Source organism: Centruroides vittatus, unplaced genomic scaffold, assembly GCF_030686945.1.
Source record: "Centruroides vittatus isolate TY-2023 unplaced genomic scaffold, ASM3068694v2 contig_488, whole genome shotgun sequence".
In the NCBI taxonomy this organism is placed as follows: Eukaryota; Metazoa; Arthropoda; class Arachnida; order Scorpiones; family Buthidae; genus Centruroides; species Centruroides vittatus.
In genome coordinates, this window is record NW_027122276.1 from 602,946 (window position 1) to 627,779 (window position 24,834).

The window sequence follows — 24,834 nt, forward strand, 5'->3', positions numbered from 1 at the left end:
TAATAAAATGAATTCACTCATGTCAAATTTATGTCATGTTTGAAATTTTTTTATTATAGCCTTGTATATTTAAATTATAAATTCAAAATAACATATCAAAAGCAAAATTTTATCATTTTTGCTTATAACATATTACTTAAGTTAATTAGATACTAATATTGTAAAACTTTATTTGAAATAACTTGCAAGTTATTTCAAATATCATTTATATGAACAAGATGCACATGAAAAAAGTCCACACAAAAAATGCCCCACTATCATATATGTAAACAAGAAAAAAATTGTCCACACAGAAAAAAAACAATAATTTTTATATAAAGATGAAGATGTCTGTGCAATTTCAAGTTCTATTGATATTTATAATTGTAGATAACCCTTTATCTCTCATTTATTAAGATGAATGGGTATTATCTATATTTTCAATTGTTAATGATAGCTCATTAAAATATTTCAAGGGTATATGCAAAAATTTGCATTATGATTTTGTGAAGTACACGTATCCCTCATACAACATAGTTATGTTCTGAAAAAGTGCCATATTACATGAACCCATGCTATACGAAACAAATGGCAAATAAAAAACAAAGGGTCAGGTGCAAAAATTAACAAAAGTATATTATTTTTTTTTGTTACTAAGAGAAATATGATGTTTATTTAAGCAATCAATAATTAACTAATAATCACAATTAAAAGCATCATATTAATGTTATTAATTTTATTTAAACAAGGGCATTCTCTTTTTACAAAGTACATCATAATCTCAGTTTTTTTGTTGATCTTGATCAGAAATATCAGCAATGTTTTCATTTTTACTATAAAAATTTATGTACGATAAAATGAAAATAAAAATATGTTATTAATCAAAAATTTGTTCTAACAGATTGCATTTGTTCAATTGAGCACCAGGTGATTTTTTTCATTTGAATCATTTGAATATATGATGTAATAATGATTTAAATAAATATTATAAATATAGATAAATCACAAAATTGCCTCTCTATGCTATACTGAATTTATTCACAAATCAAATTTTGCATAATACATTACATCAAATTTCAATATTATCCCTAGGTCTGGTGGGTTTTGACTGAACTAGCAACTGCTCATGAACAAAGGTGTGTTGTCCATTAAAGCAGTTTTAATACAACTGGATAAGCAAACTATGGAGAGTCTGTTTCAAATGAAACAAGATAATATGTCACTGGCTTGCTTATCCAACCATTTTAAAGTCACTTTAACAGGCAACATGCCAAAAATATTTGCAGAACATAATTTGTTAGTTGGCACCTGCTGAGTTCAAATAATTTGACTTAGAGGGACAACATTGATATATGATATTTGTTCAACTTTAGGAGTAAAAAAATATGTTTTGTTATATAGGGTGTTTGCTGAATCTAACAGTCCATTTTGACTTAAGGAGGGATTTGAGAAAGATGACTCAAGATTATTGATTTTACAATATTTTTGTTTCAATTTAAACCATTTCATTTTATGCCAAAAATCTTAGGAGCTTAACCCCAGAATAAACCAGGTCATACATGTATTCAGAAATTAATACTGAACATTCCTATAGAGTAAAGTATGGTTAAATTTGATAACTGATGATTAATTTCAGTTGAACATTTAAATTTTTAAAATTTTGATACATAATAAGTAATAGCATATATATATATCAACTTATTTCAAGCACTACATATAGCAAAATTGTTTTATATCTAATCACTAAATTAGCCTTGTTACATCCTGATGAATAATCTGGAAATTTGTTTGACAAAGTTTTAATTATGATAATCTCACATCTAAAATCTACCAGTCCTGTCATACTGTTAATAACAATTTTATGTAGGAATCAGCTTTCTTACTTAACATATGCAGTTATAAAAATTTTTGATAGTTCTTTAAAACTTGATTCATTTTATTTGATTACTTGTATATGATATCTTGTATACATGTAATTATTTAATCACATTTCCTTAATATAATGAAATGAGTTTGATAAATACATTGTTAAATTATCTTTATGCATAAGACCAATACAATAGATTTTGTTATCATAGTATAGATGGATACTGCAGAAAGTCACTACTGCTACTGACAATGTAACAGACTCATTTCAGAATAAATAAGTTAAATTTATTCTAGTCAAAGCATCACAATTAGGTAATTAATACAATTAATTAAAATGAAAAAAATATATATAATTTTACAAAATACAATGCATAGAATTTTGCTCTAAGTATTTTCTGGCCTTTATTTAATTAATCTAAATTCTCAAATTGATCCAAGAATGTCTAGATAGTTTAATTAATCAATACTAAATGTAATTTTCTTAATATGTATTTCATTACTGATATTTGGATTAAATTTTGAATATTAGAAATTTTTAGGAGATGGGAGGACATTAATGTTATATGTTTGGATATAATTTTCTATGTAGATTGTGCTCCTCATGCAATGTGAAATAACAGATGAATGTAATACTTTTTGGCAATTTTGCAGCATAAAAGGCCAATTATTTAAAAAATGATTGAAATATCTCAATGTAACTCAAATGCAAATAATAACTATTAAATAAAAATTGATTGTAATTACAAAAGATATAAATTGAATTAGCTATTAAATGAATAACATTATTTTTCAAATTAAAATATATTTTTAAAAAAATCTTTTAAAATAGCTTTTTAAGAGTTTTTAATCTGATTTTGTCTTTTTTACTAAAGTTAAACTTCATTACATTACAATAGTTTCAGTAAATTTATTAAACTGCTGTGAAGTTTAACTGTTATCTCCACACAAGACATAGAATGTTATAAAACTAAGTAGTTTACTAATATAATTAGAAATTATCATCACTAAATTTAAAGAATGAAAATTGATATCCTCATTTAAAATTCTAAACGTATATCATTTAAACAATGTTTGGCTAAATAAAGACATCATTAAATTAACGGCATTTAAATTAATTTAAAGATTTTTTAAAACAATAAATAATTTAAAATAAACTTAATTTCAGACAAAATATTTTTACAGAAATACAGTATATTACTTAATGAAAATATTTTATCCTAAGAAATAACTATTTTTTATTTGAATTTTAAAAAATGCTATATTATATGATTTTATAATTAATTTTTTCATTACTTAAATAACACTAACCTATTTTGTTCTTCTAATCTTGCCAGCAATTCCATTTCTTCCTTACTCAGCTTGTTATTATTGAAGGAAGAAATAGGACTATCTGAATCTCCATCTCCTAATTTGATGACAGGGCTAGGTGGAGAATTTGAATGTGTTGTCATAGTAATGTCTTCATTCAGAATTCTTCAGATAAGGACGGAATTAATAGATCTAACAGAAACAAATTTATAAATTTATCTGTATTTCATAAAATTTATTTCATTCATTAGAAATAACATGTATTTTAAAAAGTTTTAAAGAAAATCCTAAACCATAGTTATATTTTTAAGCTATATATGTTTTAAAGATAAAAATTAACAAATCAATTTGAAATTTTCTTTAATTACATTATTGAATGATTAAACAAAAGTTAAAAAAAATTAATGTTATAAATTAATCTTAAGAAGTTAGAGATAATTCAAACTGCAAAATTGAAACTCAACTTACTAAAACAAAGTGAAAATATAAATTATAAATAAATTTTTAAAATTTGTTTTTGTGTATTCTTCTTTTTTGATATTTTTAATAATTCATATTTGTTCAAAAAAACTAAATATTTATGATAGAAACTTGTATTTATTAACTGATCATTAAATTTTTATAATACTAGCTTATAACAGTTTTACAAAAAAAATTTATTAATAAATTTTTGACATCAACAATTACATAGAATTTAATGATATTTTAATACAGTTATCCTTTGTATAACGTGATAGTAACATTCTGAAAAAGTGCCATGTTATGTGAATCTGTGTTATATGAAGCAAAGCACTAATGCAAAACACAGGGTTATTATTCAGAGGTTATGAAAAAGAATCGTATACTTTTGCTTACTAAAAGAAATGTTTATTAAAGCAATCAATAATTTATTTCCAATCAATAATTAATTAACAATCACAATTACACATAAACTGCATTACATATTAATATTCATTTTTGTTAAACAAGGGTGTTTTCTTTAAAAGTAAAAATTTGCCAGGACAAATTCATTTAGAAAAAAAATATATATTTCTTTCCAGACTATATATACCAGGGATGGGCAAGCAAGAGTTCAGTGGGAGCCAAAATGTAGGTTTTGCAAAATGCATGGGAGCTGCAGCTCTGTACTGTCGTGGCAGATAGTATGGTAAGGCGCACGATTTTATTATGTAATATAAATATAATATAAAACATGTTTATTAAAAAAATTCAATATTTATTTTCATAAAATTACAAAAATAAAATTGTAAAAATAATAATAAAAACAGAAATTAACACTTTCAGCAAGAGCCACGCGTAACTTAAAAAGAGCCACATGCGGCTCTCGGAGCTGCATTTGCCCACGTCTGATATATACAAATCAGTCCAAATCCTTGTCCTTTTTAACTTATTTATATTTCACGGCGGACATGTAGCCTAAAAAGGAAGGTTGGTTCCACCGCAGATTCATTATTGCCTCTAAAAGTGTGTGAAAGGACAAGGATTTTGGACTCATTTGTATGTATAGTCCGGAAAGAAATATATATTTTTTCTAAGGGTGTTTGCTTTTTACAAAGTATCATCATCATCTCAGCTCTTTCGTTGACCTTGATCAAAAGTATCGGCAACATTTTCATATTTTTTTATTTTTATCATAAAAAATTTTTATGGAAGATGAAATAAAAATACGTTATTAATCAAAAATTTGTTCTAGTGGGTTGCATTTGTCCAGTCGAGTACCAAGTGACTTTTTCCAAAATTTGTGTTTGAATACCAAAAATTGTTCAATACCAAGATACTGCTTTAGTTCATTTGTCATTTTATGAATGATTGCTTCTCTCTCTGCATATCAGAAATCCCAACGTCGGCAAGCACCTAGCGCAGGTTAGTAAGTGCATCAAAGTGTATCCTGGGGAAAGTTACAACCAGAGTGGTTCCTCCCATTGTCTTCTCTGGTGCATGATGTTATGTGAGAGGAAATGCCTTCCAGGAGGTCTTGTAAGGGAAACTGGCCCCTATTCAGGTGTTACTAACATAGATAAAATCCAAAAAACTCCACATAGCCAGCCTGTTCAAGCACAGTGCAAACCCACGACCAAACTCCCAGTGTTTAACAACAGAACTGCTCGGCCACTGGTGGGCGAATGATTGCTTACCTACAGTTAAAAAAAGTTTAACAATACTTACCTAAAAATGTCTGAATAAACATTACTAAATTTTGAAAATCTTATTATATAAAATTCTCGTGTCACAATGTTAGTTACCTTACTCCTCCGAAACGGCTTTACCGATTTTTACCAAATTTCATATGCATATTCAGTAGGTCTGAGAATCGGCTACTATCTATTTTTCATACCCCTACACCATTTCCCCCCTTTCAAAAATATATTTATATATGGATTAAGGCTTTTATGTCCAACAGATGGCGCTAACTTCCGACGACCTAAGTTTGCTTTTCTGTCAGGCATTATGCTTTTCTGTGAGAATGGACTGAAGCAGATCATTTTCTATCTATCTATATCTATATAAATAATATAACGTTCGTTTGTTCCTACCGATTCCTTTGAAATTTTGACACAACGTTGCATTCGAATACGCATGTGTTTTTATATAATATACATGTCGAAATTCCCCCCAGTGGGGGGAGATGGACGGGATTAAGGCTTACCGTGAAGAACTCGGCTTCTATTATACTATTTTACATGCGTTTTTTGCGTTTTTAATTGCGTTTTAATAGGTTACGTCAACAGAATATACACTAAAAAGGGATTTTTCGATATTCCCCAGCGGGAAAAGTGACGGGATTAAGGCTTACTGTGAAGAACTCGGTTTTTATTATACTATTTTAGATGCGTTTTTGATTGCGTTTTAATAGGGTATGTCAAGAGAATGTACACTAAGAAGGGATTTTTTGAAATTCTCCCCACGGGGGAAGTGTTATACATTTATAATAGATACATTTTGAGCCACAACAACGTGTGGCCGGGTCAGCTAGTTAATCTATAAAAAGAAAACAGTAAGAGGTAAAGTCTGAAAGCAACAACAACACAAAGCTGATAGGAAATTAGTGCAAGGAAGGAAAAAAATTGTCCTATCAGTTTTCATTAAAGTAAACTTGATTGAAAACAAAGTAATTTGAAAATTTCAATATTCTAAAATCCATGGTAAATTTGAGACAGTATGCTTACTTGAATAAGAAAAAATATTGAATAATGAAGTTTACACTTAAAAATTTTGAAAATCCTCTGTACAAAATTTCACAACAGTGTTAGAGAGGAATCAGAAGGTGTGTTGTATGGCGGATATCCCAAATTTTCAAACAGTCTTAGAGCAAAAACCATGTTGAAGAAGTGCCATGTTGTATGAGAGATACCTGTACTTCATATATCAATGTATCAGCAACTTTATATAAATAGCATAAATCTTTCACATTTCTCTAATGAATATGTTTTTAAATCTTTAAATAAGATGTTTTCTTTTGTTATTTGTTTAGAATTAAAACAATTGATTTAGTGTCTTTTACATAATTTGTTATTGGAGCCCTCAAATACTTCTGTAAAAGAAACTTCTGAAGTGTCAAGAAGAAATTCAAATAATTATTTTAGAATATCCTTATATAATACTATCAGTTATTTCTCTTATAATGAATATTTCTTGAGATGATGATAATATTCATCCATAATCAGTAAAAAAATGAAAAACAAAATTATTTTATACAAAATAAATGTTTTTAATTATTTTTAGCATATTTCCACTTAACATTTTTTTAAATCAAATAAATTATCATATTTCCTCAATTACACTCTAAAATTCATATAAATCCTGTTCTTTGAATAAATCCCAGGGACTTCACTGCATACAATAATGTAGTTTAGTGTGAGTTATTATTTGTTTTACTCTTTTTGTCCTGTGGCAATAAGAGGGCCTTTTTTCAAACCTACTGTGCACTTGGGCCAGGCCCACAATGAGATGGCAGAGTAGAAAGGAACAGAGCCCAATGTATCTACGACAGACAGGGTTTTCATAGTGTTGTTTGTTTAAAAACTCATTGATTTTTACCTGACTTAACTTGTTTGTTTTTTTAATGCACCCATAAACCACCATGCTAGCATTCACCCAGGAATAAACCAGCATTCTGATTTTTACAATACAGAAATATCTAATTTCATGGTCTCCCCAGCTAGACCAGCATGTCAGTCATTTCGTGAAAATACAGTAGGCTATTTATTTATATAATACAAAAACTTTTTGGAGAAAACATTCTTACTTAACACAAAAATTAATTCCATTATTAAATAAAATACTTAACTGCCTTTTCAAAGTTTACATCACTTACTATTCCAAATTTCCAAGAAACTTTAGGAACCTTGAAATAGTAAGGGATATAAATTCCAAAAACCAGTTAATAAGAAAAGAAGCTTCACAAATTATACCATTTAATAATTCTAAAATTATTAGTATTATTTCAATAGTATCCTGACAAATACAAAATTAATATTTTCAAATTTGGGGAGACTATCCATTGTTTGACATGATAACTTAATCCTTTTTTGTCTTATAGAATCATCACAGAGAAATTTGCATATATTGTCAAGGTGATCAGCTATTGGATTCTTTTCACATGATAGCTTGGTGTGCTAATTTAGAAAAAATTCGTGAAAGTATCTTTGGTATCCCTATTATTCTGTTTGAGAATTTCCTGGACCTTATTGTGATCCTTTGTACAGAGTGGTGTACATTTTGTTTGGTTTGCATATTGGAGTATTTGATTTTGCCCAAAGGTGGTGTTTGCTTTCTTCCTTTAAAAGTGTGTTCATGGCTAAGAATCTTCGGGAGACTATCCATTGTTTGACGTGATAACAATCCTTTTTTGTCTTATACAAAGAAATTAATTACACCCACCTATAATGTTTTTTTTTATTGTTTAGATAGTTCTCCCCACAATTTTTTTTTGTTTTATATATAAATATTTTGTTTAAATATTTCTTAGTATCACTTTGTATAATTTATTTGTTTTTATTTATGTATATTTTATTTTTTTTCTCTGTAATAACTTATGAATTGCAATATTACATTAGTTTGCAATGTATACGTAATGATTTTGTTGTATGTATTCCCCACATCATGGGTTCTTCCCAGTATGTCTAAATAAACAAATAAAAATAAATATTTTCAAATTTGCCTGTTTATCAGTAATTTACAAGGTGTTCCCTTAAACCTCCTTGGTTTTGTGAATTAATTTTAGGAAAAGATATGTGAGTACAGTACTGTAAACAATAATAGAAAGTGCATCTGAAAAAGTTATTACATTAAATCAATACATCTTTGCATGTGCTCCTGATGTGGCATGCATGATATTCAAATCTTTACTTTGCCATGTCCAAGTCAGCATGTTAGGAGTTGCATTGTTAATAGTATCCACGATTCTTGTATGCAGGGCTCTTATGTCTGGCACTTTTATAGCATATAGGCAACCACTGACACATCCACAGTGAAAAAAAAGTTCAAAGGATGATGTTAGACAATCAAAGAAGACAAAAAATAGGGCTATGTTGACCAATCCAGTAATCAAGATCATCATGTAGCAATGAAGGTTTATATTTATATATAAAAAAGCATTTATGTTAAATGCTTTTTTAATACCCTATATAAAGCAAATATTTACTTTATATACTATTAAAAACTTATAAAACATAAATATTGTCATAATAATCTCTCTATGTTTGTAATAAAAATGAATAAATACAAACAATAAAAACATAGTCTTTGATGATGAAATAACTATATTTGACATACAATCAATGATTCAAATCTTTAAAAAGTAGAATGAATTTTTAATGACAGAAGTGCAGAAGTAAAAGTCATTTTATGAACTGAAATCTGAAGATTATGAAATAATACAATTACCATATATTTTTAAATGTTAAAAATAAAATAAAATATCAAAAGAATTTTCAGCTCTTTTATTTCATTTATTATTGTTAATTATATACAAAATTCAAATCTAACAACATTATAATATTTTTAATAAAAATTTTAACATCTGTACATCAATCATGCATGAAATCATGTCAAATTTTTAAGACATTATGAAGAAATATATTATCCATTTTTAATATGCATTATTAATCATTGTGATTACCTGAACTTCTTAAGAAAGTACTGTCTCTCTAAAATTGACTTTACTTAGTATTCATTCATGCATTTTTATTTTAAAGTTAGCACATTTCAAAAGCTCAAAAGTTCATTGAATCATATTTGACCCAATTATACAAATTTAATTTAATTGGATATATTTTCGAATTATTATTAGCTACTGTTATCAATTGATAAAATGTATTTGTTAATTTAAATCATACAATACATTTCACAAAACAAATAAATTAGAAATATTAATAAATGTAACAATTAAAAATGATTTAAACATTACGTAAAAGAAAATTCTAAGAAATAGGACCAAAAAAAAATACATTTTCATATAAGAAATTTTAAAACAATTCATATATACTACATAACAATATATAGAGTATATTGCAATCTAGTAAATACTATATTGAGAAATCTATAGAAATGACATGCATTTAGTAAAAGCTTTCTAATTAAATTGTTAAATTAGTAAGTAAATCTACAGCAAGAAATTGAATTTATATATGAATAAACCTTCTATTCTTATATTAATTTTACTATGTAAAAATTATTTTGCAATTGAAGAGAGGCATAAAAACAAAAAAAGAATTACTTTTAACTCACTCAAACTAAATATACTTAAATAAGCATCACATACAACCAATATCGATTAAGAAAATACAAAACATTTGCTTTCATGTAGTTTTGTATTTTCTTGCTGGATATTGGTTATATGTAGTGCTTATTTAAACAATTTACTTGTTAGCAAGACAGTAATAACATGAGAAAATCATCGTTAAAATCAAGAAAAATAAATACAATAAAAGCAATAAATTACTTTATTAGCAAATTGAAATTTCTAACATTTCTCCCCTATATTAGTTCAGAATCTGCAGTGTACAAACTACAAAAATTTTTTATAACATGATTAAAATTATTTTTAAAAATTTAGACAAGAAAATTGCATTAATTCTCAATTTTGCATGATTTTTAATTTATTACTGATTTACATATAAAACATTTCTTGATGAACACACATTTTAAATATTAAGTATTTGATTAAAACCAAGTCAGAAAAAAACATCAAATTTTTTATGAAGTAATTTTAACTTTAGTTTACAAAAAAACAAAGAGAACTTAGTTATTGCAGTTCTTTACATATAAACTGTAAATATTTTTTAAACTATAATTTGACCTAGATATTTGAATAGTTGTCAGAATTCTTGATTTACATTAAGTTAAATATATTTGTAAAAAATAGTCTGATGACTTAAAACAACTGCAATTGTGAATTATCTTTTAATAGTAACAAATTTTAATAAGTTAATAATATAAATCTGTCACCATTAGCATTAAAAAATAAAAATAATTATTTCTTATGAAAATTTATTCACATTGATACTTTGTAATACTTAATATTTAAGTATTATAGATTTAACAGAATATTTCATTTATATTTTATCATATATCTAAAGTAACTGAATGCTGAATGATATCAATGTGAATAAATTTCCATAAGAAATGATTTAAATTGTAAATTACAGTACAATATCTGGAGTTCACTCAAGGAATGCTCAAGAATATTTTTCCAGTTGTTAATAATTAATTTGAAGACTGTAATGATAGAAATCTGTAAAATTCAAAAGATGACATCATTTTTATTTGTAATGTAATCAAAAAGATTTTACTTTTATTTAAAAGTTTGCTTTTTAAAATATATTTAAGGCTTAAATAATTATATCATTTAAGTTTTGCTCTATTCCTTTCAAACCTTCTTTTGAATGCACTTCATAAGATTTTTGACAGTATTTCCTTAACAGCGCATTGGTAACAGGTTTGAAGAGTTTATTAATATATTCTCCAGTGTTGAGATAAAAATGTGTAATATTTCCTTAAATCAAACCAGAGGTCTGGGTAGCGTAATTGGCAATGCATCTACACATTAAGCAGGAGTTGTGGGTTCAAGTCCCACTCCAGGCTGATTCTTTTCTTCCAGTACTTCTAAATTATTTAAATTAAATTATTAAAATTATAATTATTAAATTTATTAAGAAATGGCACATAACACCTAACTCTAGTGCCAAATTGTCATATAAATTATTATTATTATAGCCATTTCTAGCCAGATAATTATTTGGCTTTAGTTGGACGATAGTTTCCTTTAATCAATATGATTGTTCTTTTCCATGTGCAAGTGGAAGCTAGACCACAAACATGACAACTCTTGATCTACAACAAAGATGCTGGCTTTGTATGGATCAACATCTTGACATAATGAAAGTTTCTTTTTATATAAAACAGCATCTCATCCTGTCAGACAACGAGAATAGCCTGCCAAAAAAGCATCTTTTTTAACTTTGTCCATGATTTAAAAATACTGTAGTTCTATTATGTTTAAATAAAAAAGGGGGGACCAACCTGTCAAATAATAAACCACTTGCAAGCTAAGCAAGTGGAAGCTAGACCACAAACATTGCAAAGGAGCAGAGAAAACATGCATTTTCTCACATGCCATGCAATCTTGAAACCTTTCTATAGTGACAACTTAAAAACGGTCATTTATATGTTTTATTTATTTATATAAACATCTATTACACTTCTGACCAATATCTATATCTGTAATTAATGCAATTTATTTTTAGATTGCTTTTACAATTTTATAAAATAAAACTTTTTAAAATTACAATTTTACTTATATTTCTAATATCTAGAAAATCTTTTACTTACGTTTATCATACAACTAAAGATACTGTAATAAATTTTTTAAACTCAAATATATATTCACATATCATATCATATATGACAATGCTCCAAAAACTTCACTTTCAGTATTACCAATGATTTCACACTGATATCTTTAACATTTTCCACAGTATACTGCATTTAAAGGTATCAATGTGAAATTATTATCATGACAATTTTTTTTGTTGTCATTAAAAATATATTTTTCAGTTGTCAATATATTTTTAAGTTAAATACATATGTACAAAAACACAGTCATTCTCATTTTTCATTTTTTTTTGCATATATTGATTTTATTTATATTAGCAACAAACATTTTCAAAATGATAATATAATATTTACTTATATTTATGCAGAATTTTGATTTAACTTAATCTCTCCCAAGAATCTACTAAAACAAAAACTAAATCCTTAGATACTTAACCATTTTTAGAATGTTTTATAGAAATTCAGTATAAATAGAACACTAACTAAAGAATAAATTTTGAATTTAAACAATGTAACAAAGAATTTTTTTAGTTTTCTTTTATATTTAAAGAACTTTTTAAAAGGTTTATTTATTTTACTTTAAATTAAAATTATTTATGTAACTTTAATGACAAAAACAATGGATGCTATTTGCAATGCATTAAGATATACTCTCATAATGACAGTTTATTTATTACTATTAAAGCTTAATATTTATTGTAGTTTAAAGATTTACATAAGAATAAAAACTTTAATTATATTGACTTCTAATAATTGAATTTGCTTTTAGCTCTTGTTGTAAAAGTCTAATGCTTAAAAATAAAAAAGAACTTTAAATATTAATGCCTTTAAAATATTTTATAAAGTATTCTGATGTAATCCTACAGAAATGCAATAGCTATTCTCTTACTGGTAGTAAGAATAAAGGAAATATAAATAAATAAATATATATATAGTTGACATCTTATAAAATCTTTGAATTTTTACTCTGAAATTTAATCTTTTCAAATAGCATTCCATTAATAATAAAACAACATGAATATGAAAATATGACTCACATCAACCACTGTACCAAATGTACAACTGTTAAACTTTTGAAATAAAAACTACATTAATAAAAATTATTATTGATTTGTTACTAATTGGGCTGCAATTTGAAAAAATTGTATACCTATAAATTCTCACTGTCTTCCATACGTCTGTCCTTCCTTAATCTCAAGAACAGAGTTAGATAGATGGAAGTTAAAACCATTATGGAATGCTTAGGGGCAGGAGGCCCCAATTAACTATATAGGAACTTCTGGTTTGCACAGAAAGTCATGTTATTTCAATTCAAAAATTTTCCCAGAAAGCAGTTAGATGATTGGCATGGATCTACTGCTAACAGGAAAAGTAAGATGTACAGGAGCAAGACACTACTAATTTGAGGCGGAGAACATATATTTTAAATTAAATAAATTAAAAATTACAGTCTGGCATTGTGATGATGTCACAATAAAATAATTGCTCATTTAAATTAATATATTTTATACTGTATTCAATATATTCTGGTCTATTTTTAAACATAGCATACAATTAAAAAATATTATTATAATAGATGATAATGCTAATCCAACATGATTCATGTTCAGAAAAACTTTATAAAAAAAGCATTAAAATATTAAAATAAATACATAATTACCAAACAAAACCAGTAAAAATTTAATCTAAATGAACATTTTCAACTGTTTTAAACGGTCATCCTCAGGTTCGATTGCAAAAAATTCAAAAATCATATCATGAAGTTAGGCGCTTGCCCTGTTGTAGCTCTCTAACAAGTTAGTCCTGTAAGTAATAAAAATACGTCCGCCACGCAGTCGCCAATGAGTCAGTTTCTTTGAAATTGATGGCCGTTCCCTTCTTGAATGCTTTAAATATCTCCAGCTGTTTGAGATATTTTAGGCTGCCCTAAAATATCATCTTTAGATTCACAATGGTGCTCACACTGTTGTATTAATCATGCATTATCAAAGACCACTCTGACATCATCATCAAGGGCAAAAGAAGCCAATGCTGTAGTGGAAAGGCATTTTTGAATGGAGAATTTGTGCTCCTTGATCCTTGTTTTAAGGCAGCATGCGGTAGCACCAATATATTCACCTGGGTGGTTTACTCTATGATTATAAATAGGGATAGAATATATTTCTGGGATACCATTCCAATCAAATCAGTCCTTATTGTTGAAAACGTTCGTTTAGATTGAATTTTTGCTGGTTTTGTTCAGTATTTATTTTATTATTATTGTTTACACCAGTAGTATTGGGATGATTGCATTAAAATATTATGCAATATCTATTTTATTCTAATATTGGAGTCTTACTCCAGTAATAGAATAAAATAGATTTAAAATATCAATTTGTTACTAAAACAAGGATATTTTATTGATATTTGTGCTGATATAATACAAAGTATTTCAAAACTTTCAGTTCCTAACAAATTTTAGTTAAATGTAGAGGATAAGGAAAAACTTTTGAGAAAGACTTATTTATAATTAAAACAGACTGCATGTTCGCAGTAGCTAAACTAAATTATCAACCCACAACATATGGCCTACATAAAATATTGATTCTTGAAAATAGATCAAAGTTTTCCTTCCTTTTAATTCACTCAATATAATTTTAACATACTTTAAACAAAAAAACAAAATTCTCTTTCAGAACAATTTAAACAACAGTTCATTTTAAAGCAAACAGAACATTTATATATAAAATAAAATTATGTTAATAGCAATTTAAGTTGTTTTTGAAATAAGTAACCAAGATATATAATCTCTCTATTCATCGGAACTTGTAATAATAAAAGAAACCCTTCTAACCTTTTTTACCCGGTGTGGTTCTATTTTTAGAATCGCTTCGTTCTATTTACAGATTAGCAAACGTTTTCAAAAGAAACGAAAATCCAAAGAAACGAAAGAGGTTTATCACTTCCAAGAACAACTAAGGCGAACCATAAGATGGATAAAACGAAACAACATCACTATGGCTAGAGCCGACAAGGATAAACTGTTAGTACTGATGAAGCGGGATACGTATGAAAAAGGCTTAGAAGAATACATTAGCATGACTCGATGTACGGAAGTGCAAGGGGTTTATATAGATAAATTACAATCGCGGGTCAAACGTTTTGCGAACACAAGCCTGGCCAAGAGAATGAAAATGGGAAATATAATAGTTGATGCTCCAGAAATACCGCGGTTATTTGCATTTGCAAAAACACACAAAAAAGCACAGCAACTCAGACCAGTGGTGGACAAGACTAAGGCCCCCACACGTATCTTAGAATCTTTTACTCATAACTTGCTCATCCCGCACCTGGAAGGATACCAGTTCAATATAACCAACCCAGCAGAACTTATAGAAAAATTGAAGAAGATAGCAAAACCAGCTTATGCTACGGTCTTAGACTTCAGATCGTTGTTTCCGTCGATAGAACTACCACCATGTTTTTGCGAACTAAGGGACTTTCTGTTTTCGATAGTTGAGGACAACACAATGCACCAACATATTCTCGAACTAGCCCATTTGTTATGCTACGGCTCTCTTTTCCAATTTAAAGGGATCACGTACATGCAAGGCAAAGGAGTCCCGATGGGCAGCCCGCTCTCGGGTGATTTGTGCGAAATGGTAATTAGGAGATTGGAAAACAATATCCTACCGCGATTCTTGCCCAGCATCTTGTTGTACAAACGTTACATAGATGACATTATTATATTTTGGAAAGTAGAACCGGACATAAAATTATTCCTCGAAGCCATAAACAGTAATCCGTACGGGCTAACATTAGAGGTGGAGCAGCACGACTCATCGAGGGTGCACTTCTTGGATATTGATATCAACTTTGAAGGAGCTAATATACTTACATCAGTATACCGAAAGCCTAGCACGTTCCACACATATATTCCTAGAAATTCATATGATCCTTTTCAATACAAAATAGCTGCCTTCCGAGCATTAGTGAGAAGGGCTCATACGCACTCCTCTACAAAAAAAGCGCTCGAAACGGAGCTCAATCATATCCAAAATATTGCTATAAGCCATGGATACAGCAAAACGCTCATTGAAAAGTTGTCTAGAAGACATGAGAACTCCCAAAAGGAAAATAAGCAAACAGCACAACCATTGAATATCACACAGGAGGAAAATGAAAGGATACCTATCACATACAATCCAGTGCTGAAATCCATTTACAAAACCGTGGCCAACCGTCAAGGAATTAACATCGTGTACAGAAGATGTCAGACTCTCTTCAGAATATTAAGCAACGGCAAAGACCCACCAAACCCCGACAGGCTTCCGGGAGTATATATGATACCACTAGAAGATCACAGGTGCGATAGACAATTAACATACATTGGTTCCACGAAACGTGCGTTAAAAGTGAGATTAAAGGAGCACGAGTCAGACATACACCACGGTAGATACACCACGGCCCTGGCGACGTACGCGTCGGAAGAGGAGATAACGGCGGACCTGCATGCGGCAAAAATCATTATACCCAGCTATAACCCACAGCAATTGAAATGGCTAGAAGCCATAGAGATATTTAAGGCTGGATTACGTAACACCTGCGTTAATCATAAGGACGAAATGATCCTATCGAGCGCATGGCAGGTTGTCCTAGAAAACAGCGTTTAAAGGAGAGGAGCATCGAGCATGCGCAGTACAAATATCCAGCTGCCGCACGTGATAATATTCCGGAAAGAAATTTAAATTGAATATTTTCGAATGTTAACAGCCTATTCGACGAAGCCTGAAGAAGAGCCCAGGAGGGCTGTGAAAACGTTCGCTAATCTGTAAATAGAACGAAGCGATTCTAAAAATAGAACCACACCGGGTAAAAAAGGTTAGAAGGGTTTCTTTTATAAGTAACCAAGATCTAATTTCTTAACAATTAACTAAATTCTTTAGTATACAATAATTAATAACATAAGTAATCAAATCTCTAAATGAAGGATTAATTTTTTTGGCTGTCAAATAAATTCAATATTTAGTGATTCAATTAGTAAAAAGTTCAGTTTGGTTGTTTATATATATGCAATCATCATATTACTGAAATGAATATTGATAAATTTTCAAACTATTTTTGAAGAATTATGTGCAGAAATAATTGAATATATACAGTCTCTAAAAATTGAATTAAAATATTAAAACATGGAGAGAACATTTATTTTTCAAAAATTCTATTGTTTATTTTAGGGTTATTTCAACTATAAGAATATAATCTCTAATTTGTGTTACATATTGAACCATCAAATTTTATTAAAAAATTTAAATTTTTGTATTCACGAATAACTAATATCTAAGAAATAGTATTAGTATATGTTCGTCCAAGTACAGAAATAATCAAAAACAGTAATTTTACTTACGTTACTTTTCTTAATATCTGCATGTCATGAAATATTCAATTTTGTATAATTTCCAATATTAAAAAAAATTTGTTTTGAAATCTAGGATATTCTGTAACACAGTAACACAAATCTGCCAATAATATATATCAAAGGTGGTCAAACCTTGTTATGATAGGAGGCATTTATCTCCTATCAGAAATACATGAGACACATCCTCTACAAGAACACAGTATTTTATATGTATATAAATATAAAATACTATCTATATATATATAGTATTTTATAATTTAATAATTTAATTTTATAATATATATATAATTAAAAAATTATAATTATTACTCTATGGGAATAAACACAAAATTGCTAAGTAGAACTTACCACACAGGAATAAATGTACTGTACAATATAGACTGAAGAGGGGCAAACAGCCCAAAATGCATATCCATTCCATTGTACAAAATAAATTTTTTTCATGTAATAGTGTTCCTGTGTGATAAGTTCTACGTAGCAATTTTCTCCTTACTTCCAAAGAACAAAAGAAAGAACAAGAAGCAATCAAGTACAGTAAGACCTCATTTAATGTTGATTCAATATAATGCAATCTAAACCTTAAAAGAAAGAAAGAAAAGAAAAAGCTCAAAATTTATGCTGATTCAAATTATTGCGGCATTTTATTGATTCATATATAATACGATTATTCTTGAGCATGAACCAATCAGCAAAAATTGGCAATTCATCATAGCGCCATACTTTCTTTAAATCTACGTTTCTGTGATGCAATTTTGGAAAAAATATAACATTGTGGATGCCATAGGCAATATTGACTTTGCTTGGCAAGAATTAACTGATAAATGCATGAACAGAGTGAAGAAGAAGGTATGGCTAGAGGCATCCAAGAATTCTCAATGAGAAGAGCCTATCATTGACCAAATTGTCAACAATAGGCTCTTATTTGATACAGCAGGATATTGAGGAGTTACTGCAGGTTTCTGGTGAGAGCCTTACCAACAATGACCTTCAAGAACTGGCAGAACAAGGAATTCACGTAGAACTGGAAAATAGATTCTGAAAACAAAAAACCCAAAGAATTTCTCTACAGGTTTCCTTGGTAAAAGTTTGGTAACGATAATCGAAATCTTTGATCAAATTGAGGTGAATTATCCAGATTTTGAAAGGAGTGCAAAAGCAAGATGAGGTGTTTTGGATGTGATCTCCTGCTACCAACATTTGCTTAACAAAAGAAAAAAAAAAGCAACAAATGACATTAGATCACTTAATTGCAAAAAAAAATCAAGAACTTTAGAAAAAGGACCTTCATCACAAAAAATGAACTTTACATTTCTGTGTACATATGTTTGTGTGTTATTTAACATATTTTTATATTAATTTTCATAATAATATAACAAAATTAAAGGAAAATCTGTTTATTTTTTATTCCTTTCCCTATTTACTGTGTTAAAATGACCTCATTTAATGCTGTTTCATTTAGCGCTTTGTCATTTAGGAACGTATCCCCCCGCGTTAAGCGGGATCTTACTGTATACAGTTATTGCTTTTCTATAATAAATATCACTGTCGTGTAGGTTAAGAATGCATACATTTTTGGAAAATCTTCTAAGGGTTATTTATGATCTCATCTTTGACATATACAACTTCATGTCAAATGTCATATTTTTTAAAAACCATCCTCTTTAAAATGATTCTCAATGGTCTCAGATATTTGATCTCATGACATTGTCAAAAGTTGTAATATGTCAAGTAGAGAAATTCTTTTAGCAACAGTCATATCAGTTCAACTTTGACTATCATTTAGTTCTAAACTTCTTGCATAAATTTCACTTCTGTAGTGTGTCTTAAGTTAGATGTAATTTCATGGTTGCATGGCTAAATCAGTGAAGAAATATTTCTGGAAAGTATCATCATCATAATGTTTTTAATGATACATTGTCAACATATGAATGTGCTGTACAATTGTCTACCAACAAAATTGCAAATTCCATTTAATAACCAGTTCTTAAAAAATGCCAGCTGTCATCCAAGCATTTGCATTTGAACAGTAATCTATTGTTAAATGTTTCATCTAGTATTTTTACTGTTTCCAATCACTAGAACTCTCCATTTCTGATGTTACATATTAGTTGCTGTCACTAGGAAGTATCGAAGTGCAGACCACACCAGATAACATTAAAATAACACACTAAAGAACTTTTGTGCAGTGTTTCAGTAGAAACTAACTATATTTTAAAAAATATTCATTTATAGCAATAAACATATTTTTTGTAAGCCCAGTATCAATATACCTGCAATACTAAAACTATACTAATTTACATCTTGAACCTTCTAATGCACTCCACTTCTAATCCAGTCAGAGCCATCATTATTAGCAAATTACAATAAAAGATATTTTAAATATTATAAGTATAATACAATTACAATAAACCAAAATAAATGTAAATTGTTACTACAAGTAATATTGGTATGTACAAAAACATTACTACAGATTCTGTATGATACAACATAAAAAAAGGTCCATAGCAATGATACCAGAAATTACTACACTAAATGATACCAACTCTAGTAACACTACTAATAAAGCACTGTAATGTATTCCTTCAGTGATTTAAATCCATTAGCACTTTCAAGTTTAAACATAAGTATAATCAGGTACTGTACAAAGATAGTGCTCTTTCATTTGCATTATATTCTTTTATGAATATTAAGCAATAATTTTTAGTCATTCTGCCTTCGTGCACAATATAATGCAGAATCAGAACTTTTTTCCTCATCATGAGTGCATCTAAACACAAAATGTTCTCTCGTTTTCTCTACCAATTAAACAACCTATTGGCTGTGTTCCCATTTACATGTTCTAAACAGTACACAAATTCTTAGTAACACAACAAAAAATACTAGAAATTTATTTTCTCCACAAGTGGACAAACTAAAGTGATAAAGATTCTAGGTCTAGAGTGGCATCCCAGAGAAGATATTTTCATATGTAACTGAGTTCAAACAGGCTGCAATAAAATCTTTTCATATTTTTAGCCAATTCTTCTGCTTTCAGATACATTAAAGGTCCATTTTAACAGACACATTTTTTTTTTCATTCACAAACATTACTAAACCAAAGATTCAAAGTTAACTTGACTTCACTATCTTTTTCATTTTGCACTCTCTTGAAAATAATGTTCTCATTTTTTCCCTGATATTTCATACTCATTCTATTTTCCAAAACCTTGCAAAAAACTGAAATTTTTTAAAACTGTGCAGCAGTATAAATGCATTTAAAAACTTGTCCCTCAAAAAATAAACTTGAAGTTTTAGAAGGTTATGCTACAACATATATCATTCTAGAACTCAGGTTTATCTTTGAGAACAATTTTGCAATTTTGCATTTCCTATTTGCATTGCCATTTTATAATATTAAAAAGAAAAACATTTTATATTTTTAACTAAAATAGAATAACAGATGGTGTTACCAAATGTTGCTGGGAAAGTTAAGCAACTCGTTGCTGATTTTTTTTCTACAAATATTAATAGAAATAGAAATCAAAATCACATAAACAACAGTTGAACCTGTCTATCAAAATTTATTTTTTCCTCTGCATTTTCAACCTCAATTTAATATACTTTCCATATTTTCTCAAATAATTTTCTCCCAAAACCTCTAACTCAAATTATGGACTGAAGTGTCCATTACAAATTCAAAGCTCGGCCACTATGTTTTGATAGTGTAAACTGTAGTTGAGAAACATCTCTTGCAATACAATACATACAATTAATGCTGCTTTTTCTGATTGGCTACAAGTCTAGCTTGCATCTTATTGGTTGAAGAAAGTCAGGCATCAGAAACAACTGACAAACTATTTCTGTTAAGGTATGTCAAAAATGTTTTATTTATACTTAATACAGGTATGTACTGCACTTGTTATTCTATTAATAAAATACAATAGCTAGTACAGTATATACATCCAATCAAACCTAGTACTGCTTACTGTGTAGGAACTGCTATATCTCATTTTTTTTTTTCTTATTTCCATGTGATTTGTGATAGACAGGTTCAATTATTTATATATATAAATCGGCAAAAAATTTAAAATGAGAAAAATCATTAATTGTCAGTATTCATGAATTTATTAAAAAATGTTAAAATGTAACTATAAATGATAAAGTTTAAATTATACTAAATTTATTGAATATCAATCTGATTAGGTATATGTGAATTAGCAACTGTCTACATTAAACTGTAGAAATTATCCATTATTTCATTTCCTTTATTATTTTCTTTCAAAAAAATAACTTGTTTAGATAACAATTTTATCAAAAGACAGTCAAAATTTGTAATGTTGTGCATAAAACATTGATAAACTATGATCAATACTACATTTTCATACATAAATAAATTTACATACACAGTATGAATCAAGTAAATATTGAGGCCAATTTATTTATTCATATTTGTTGATGTACTGATAAACTTAAAATGTGTGTCAACTCTAAAGTTATCATTAGGTCAAACTTTGATTCAATATAACATTCCCAACTGCATTTAAATTATAATTTTCAGAAGTGTAATTGATTATTATTAATAAAAAATATATATAAAAAAGTTTATTTTAAAAATTGTTCTGCTTTTAGCAAGCAAAATTTTTATCTCATTTTATTATAATCACTAAACCATATTGTTTTCATACAAATAATCTTTAAATAGTCCAGATAATTCACACTATGTAAAAACATTAATATACGAAACATGTAATGTTTTGGATATTTTGTTATTGTCTCTATATATATCAGTATACACAAATGTCAACCAAGAGCTTGTACAAGGTCTGGAGTAAAGCAGGTTCTCCTCTACCCCTGAACAGATATCTTTTTCCCTTATTTTTCTTTGGAACAAATAAAATAAGTTAAATGTTGTTTTATTGATAAAGTCTTAAATATTCTAATTTTTGTTAGTAAAAATAACATTAATTTATAGGGTAAAAACCACTTCAGGCCCCAGGAAAAAATCCCAGCACTCCCTTCCATTTTCATGTACAGTACACACAAATTCATTCATTTATATATCAACATTAATGCAATAAAATTCAGCAGTCAAATTATCTTGGTTACTTTGATTTTCCTAAATTTAATACAAAAACTTAATTCTAATAGATCTAATTTGGATAAGTTGTTAAACTAGTTTTAGTTATATCTTTTTAAGTGATCTTGATGATGATCAATCCTTATAAAAAATGGCATCTTAGAAAAACATTTTGCATTAATAATGTATCATAAACAGGTCATCCGTATGGAAATTATTATTATATATAAACTGAAAAAATTAATTTTGCATAAATCTCCAATATATATCATTACATTTTAATTAAAATAAATTCTGAAGAGCAATTTTATTAAAAGACTAATGAACATGCATATTCAATATTTCAGCTAATTGATAATTATTTGTTGATAAGATTAAAGTTATCTTTACAATAATTTTTTAATTTTAAAATTATATTTTGTCCTCATCTTATAATTTAATATTTTTAAATAAATTTTACTAGAAGATTTATCTATCTTTGAAAAAGCTTATTATATTATTGAGTGTTAAATCAAATTGAATTCTGATTCAATTTTCAGCATAATTCAAAGTTCTGCTATCAAATTATTTAGCCAAAGCTTAAATAAATTCATATGGAACAAAACTAAGCTTTATTTTATGAAGCACAAATAACGTTATTAAAATTTCCATTTGAAATAAATAAAGTAACTTTAATAAAGGCAATCAAACAATAAATTTTCTTTAAAGGCATGAAAAAGTTTTTAATCTATACATAAAGCAAAATTAAATGGCATTAGATTAAATTCAAATATTAAAATTTAATATAAAAATAACAAAACTAATCAACTTTTATAAAACTACTAAATGAAGTAAATTTCATTAATCTTAAAAACATTAATTATAGTGTAAGGAACTTTTAATAACTTTTGTATACTATCTTTGTATGGCTGATGGATATTATCTGAATAATTTTTGTACATTTTTTTCAAATTAACAAAATGATCATAATAACAAATGTTACAACAGAAGTAACTTAAAATTGTTAAATTATGAAGAAAGCTATATGAAACTAATGGTTAGCCTTCTTAATTACACAAATCTAATATTTTGCTTTTTTTAAATTCTTAAATATATTTTCTCTTATTGTATTGGATATTAGCCAGTAATTTTTTTAGACAATTAGATTTGTTTACATCAAGAATGCTAACCATTAGTTTCATATAGCTTTTTTATAAGTTTGATAATTTACAAATAATTCGAATACTAGCAATGCTTTTCTTATAATATTTAATTTAAACAATCAAATTAATATAATGTCCTGTTAAACTAGGGACACTGCATGGCTGTTATATTATGAAAGAATTAAGGCAAAACATTGTAATTTTGTAATTAAAAATTTTTTAAATTAGTATTAATACATATGAAAACTATCTTTCATTCAATCTAACCTGAACACCAGCATGTGTTTGAATATGTATGTAAGGATGTGTGTCTGAGAATGAGTGAGTGAGATCAGAAGTAAATGGCTGGCCACATGAGAAGGAAATCCTTGCACTTGTTGGCCATGGAGAGATGATCCTTACATCTACTGCTTTGTGTTCTGTTCATTTTTTATGCCCATTTTCCATTTGGCACATACAATGAAGTTTATGAAGATTTTATTTATTTTTGCTCCCTAAATTATATTAGGCACACTTAATCATATCAAGGAGCATGGACATTGTCACTTTGACCCACACTATCTCAAAAATGAAGTCACAGACCTCTATTTTTTATTACATTTTTGGATTCTTCATCACAATTATAGAAAATAACAATGATTAATCAAATTTTGAGAACAAACACAAATCAATCAGCTTCATAGAAGAATCTTCACTAATATTCCACCTCAATTAGTTTAAAATATAATGCAGTTTCTTTCCTCTAACTTAGAAAATTTCATGCATTTCTTTTATCCATGATATTTAAGTGTAATAACAAAAAAATTTACAATTTTTTCAAATATTAAATATTACAATATACACAAATATAATTTTGTAAGCTTTTAAACTAAGTATTTAATTAGTTAATGTTCTTACTTTTTTGGTATTATCACATCAGTAAGCAGTGAACCATTTCATAATATAGATATGATAATATATTCTTGTAGCATTATAAAAATTAAAACAAAACTAAAATTTTCATATTAAGAACAATTAATAATATTGTATATAAAATAAATGCCAAAAAGGGTGAATAAAATTGTTTAATCTATTGTATTTAATTTACTTTAAATCGCCAAAAAATATTATGAATTTAATAATTACAATCGTTTGAAAAATTCTTCATGATGATAGAAAAAAAACTCTTCACAATAAAGTATATCTATTGTATTTTCAGTACAATACATACTTGTATGAACACATTTCCAGTTGATTTCATTTAACACTCT

General features: G+C 27.6%; 1 protein-coding gene across 2 annotated transcripts in view; it reads right to left on the reverse strand.

Annotated features, from left to right (window-relative positions):
- Positions 1–24,834, reverse strand: part of LOC136978107 (ecotropic viral integration site 5 ortholog-like) — a 90,575-nt gene that overhangs the window by 51,209 nt on the left and 14,532 nt on the right. For both annotated transcript variants that reach the window (XM_067273764.1, XM_067273763.1), the window contains exon 2: positions 3,157–3,348. In XM_067273764.1, the coding sequence (XP_067129865.1) occupies positions 3,157–3,299 (143 nt within the window). In that variant the 5' untranslated portion in view covers positions 3,300–3,348. The remainder of the gene's footprint in view (positions 1–3,156; positions 3,349–24,834) is intronic.